This window comes from Artemia sp. Qi Xiang Cuo, chromosome 7, assembly GCF_049724085.1.
Source record: "Artemia sp. Qi Xiang Cuo chromosome 7, ASM4972408v1, whole genome shotgun sequence".
Taxonomy (NCBI): Eukaryota; Metazoa; Arthropoda; class Branchiopoda; order Anostraca; family Artemiidae; genus Artemia; species Artemia sp. Qi Xiang Cuo.
In genome coordinates this window covers 32,449,660-32,452,626 of record NC_142800.1, presented here as the reverse complement: position 1 = coordinate 32,452,626, position 2,967 = coordinate 32,449,660, and the positions used below count along the sequence as shown (strand labels likewise).

General features: G+C 36.8%; 1 protein-coding gene across 1 annotated transcript in view; it reads left to right on the top strand.

Moving 5' to 3' along the window:
* The first annotated feature begins 28 nt into the window (after positions 1 to 28).
* stnB (stoned B) overlaps positions 29 to 2,967 on the top strand; it is a 73,620-nt gene continuing 70,681 nt past the window's right edge. The window contains exon 1 of the mRNA XM_089092193.1: positions 29 to 1,937. Within this exon, the coding sequence (XP_088948319.1) occupies positions 29 to 1,937 (1,909 nt within the window). The remainder of the gene's footprint in view (positions 1,938 to 2,967) is intronic.

Sequence of the window (2,967 nt, the reverse complement as noted above, 5' to 3'; positions counted from 1 at the left end):
TTTTTGTAAGTGTGCTAATGAGAGTGTAATGGCTACAATGGATGCTCAAAATCCATTCTTAGTTGAAGACAATTCGGGTAGTAATCCATTTTCTCAGGAAGCGTTTAATCCCTTTCTTAGTGAGCAAACACCAAATACAAACCCATTTGGGGAGGTTGGGGATGGAAATCCTTTTGTGAGTGAGGCTTCATCATCTAACCCTTTTATGAATGTTTTTGATGTTAAGTCTGTACCTACAAATGAAAGTATTTACATTGAAGTTGCAAACGCACAAACGGGGCTTATGGGATTTGAAGGAGAATATAGCACAGCAACCCTCACTTGTGACCAGCCCCTCTTTGGAGTTGAGCAATCATCAACTATTGTCACATTCCCAGAAGCCAATAATGACTTATTGACAGAAGTTATTTTCAAAGAACCTCCAAAAATAGAAACGGCGTCACCACATTCTTCACCGAAAAAAAGACCCCCTCCAAGGCCCCCTTCAAGGCCTTCAAAGCCACCTAGCAGACCTTCAAGTAGACCCCCATCTCGTCAACAATGCAAACCTTATGATGAAATGCAGGAGCTGATTAGTGCAGTTACTGATACCCTGGAGGCTAACTCCAATCATCTTAATCGGCTCGGAGCAATGGCACCCAGCCCTACTCCCGGCTCTCGATCCCATTCTCCTTCCCCCTCACCAAGTCCCACATTAGAGCTTTTACAGGAAAAAGGACCAACAAGGCCACCACCCCCTCGACCTCCCAGTAGACCTCCAAGTAGGCCACCTAGCCGCCCAAGTGAAAGACCAGGTGTGACTGTCTCGGAAGAAAATTTTGGCGGTCAACCACCTGAGGTTAAAAATATCCTGGAGAGTTTTGTTTCCGAGTTGGAAAAACCAATAGCCAAAATGAAAGTCAGTTTTGTGCCACCGGTGGAAGAGATTGATCTCTTCAATAGTACGGCACCGGTGGCTAGGACTAATGCAGATATTCTCAGTTTGTTTAACAAAAAAACTGAAATTGTGACAGATTTGCTATCAGACGACCTACCATTAGACAACCAGGTAACAAACGATTCTAATACCTTCACTAGTATTTTTGGCATTTTTGACAACCATAATAGGCCAAGTCTATATAGCAGTGAGTGTGAAATAGTCGCCCCGCCAAACACAGCCGTCCATGGCTCTTTTGGCAGCGAGATTTTTAGTATTACCGATTTATCTAGACATTCAGAAACAGGAAATGATGCTGAAAATACAAACGAAGTTTTTCTTTCTTCAAACGAAGAACCTAAGTGGGATATAGGCCAAGAAATACACGGGATTGACACCCCATTTGGTAGTAATGATTTTGGTAGTCAGAAGCAAGTTGCTAACGTTAACGGGCAAGCTAATTTACAAAGTTTAAGAAGTCTCATTGGACAAGTGCCAGATGCTATTCTTTCCCCTAATAAAGCAAGTTTGTCACCTGAAACTAATAATATTCAAAGTGACCAGCCCCCAAAGAGAGAAATTGAATCTTCTCATAATGATGCGCTAATAAATACGGCTCCTTTAAATCCTAGTAAAAATTTTGAGGATAATCTGGCAACTCAATCTTCTCCAAATAACCCTATATCATCAGGTGAAATAAAATCGGCCGAAGAGATACATTTTAGTTATAGTGGTGATTTATTTGGTGCACCGCCTCTAGATTTAAAAGAGGTTACAAAAGAATCTGATGAATCTTTTGAAAAATACAATGTTATACTGTCACAAGAGCCAGTAGATAAATTTCAAGACAATTTGCATTTGACAACCCCAGATGGAGTTTTGGAGTCTCATAACACATCTCGTCAAAGTAGTCCTTTTGTAGCAGAAGATGATTTCGATGGCTTTGAAAACCGCTTTGACAGCGTGATTCATTACGATGGTGACCCATTCAGAGCTTTTGGAAATAGTGACCAGCCTACAGGTAATTATGCATATTTTAACTAATCTACTCAGGGGTGTACGGACGGGAGGAGGGGAATGAATTTGAAAACTAAAGTTTTTCAAGGAACTCTCACGTTGCAGAAGAGTCATAAATACTACCGAAAACTTGGTATTTTTCTAATATAAAAGTCTATTATGCTTTTTGAAAAAACAAATATTTAAAACTACAAATTGTTAATTTTCAAATATGTGAAGTTGTATATTCTAAGGAATGCTGAAAGCAAAAAAATCCGAAAATATCTAAGTGAAATTTCGCTAAGGAATGAAATTGTTGTGTAAAATTTCTAACGAGTTCAAAACCGTTTCTCTAAGCATAAATAGTTCCCATGCTTTTTTGTATAACGAAGAATGAATAGAAACATAATGCAATACTAGTTGCCACGTTAAACTGGACGACACGCAATTCCAACATAGAAATTTTAATAAAATAATAATAGACGATTATAGACGATAATAGAAGAAAGAGGGGCAGAAGCACAATCATTTGCACAACTCGTTTTTCAATCTTGTGCTTAAAGTAATGCGATGAATAATCTTGGCTCACGATTTTTTTTTGTTTTTACTTTGTTTTCACCTACTTGTTCACTTTTTAATTGATTCTGATGAAATTTCAAAATCGAAATTCTATTTATATATTTTTAACCTCCCATATTTATATTCCAGAAGAATTTATAACTAGTGATAGCAGAATTTAGGTGATAACAGGTGATAGCAGAATTTAAAATTTAGCAGAATTTAGCAAACATCCTGCTTTTTTTCGCAAAAAAATGAAGTGAAATTGTTATAAAATATATAATATATAATATATTGTTATAAATATATAGAATTTAGAATTTAGCAGAATTTAGCAAACATCCTGCTTTTTTTTCGCAAAAAATGAAGTGAAATTGTTATAAAAAGTCCTACAGAATATTGAAGAGCAAATATATTTTTATCTTGTTACTTTTTATCTTGTTGTAAGAAGAGATAAATCCATGAAGTTCAATCATGCAAGAGCGGGATCGTAAGTT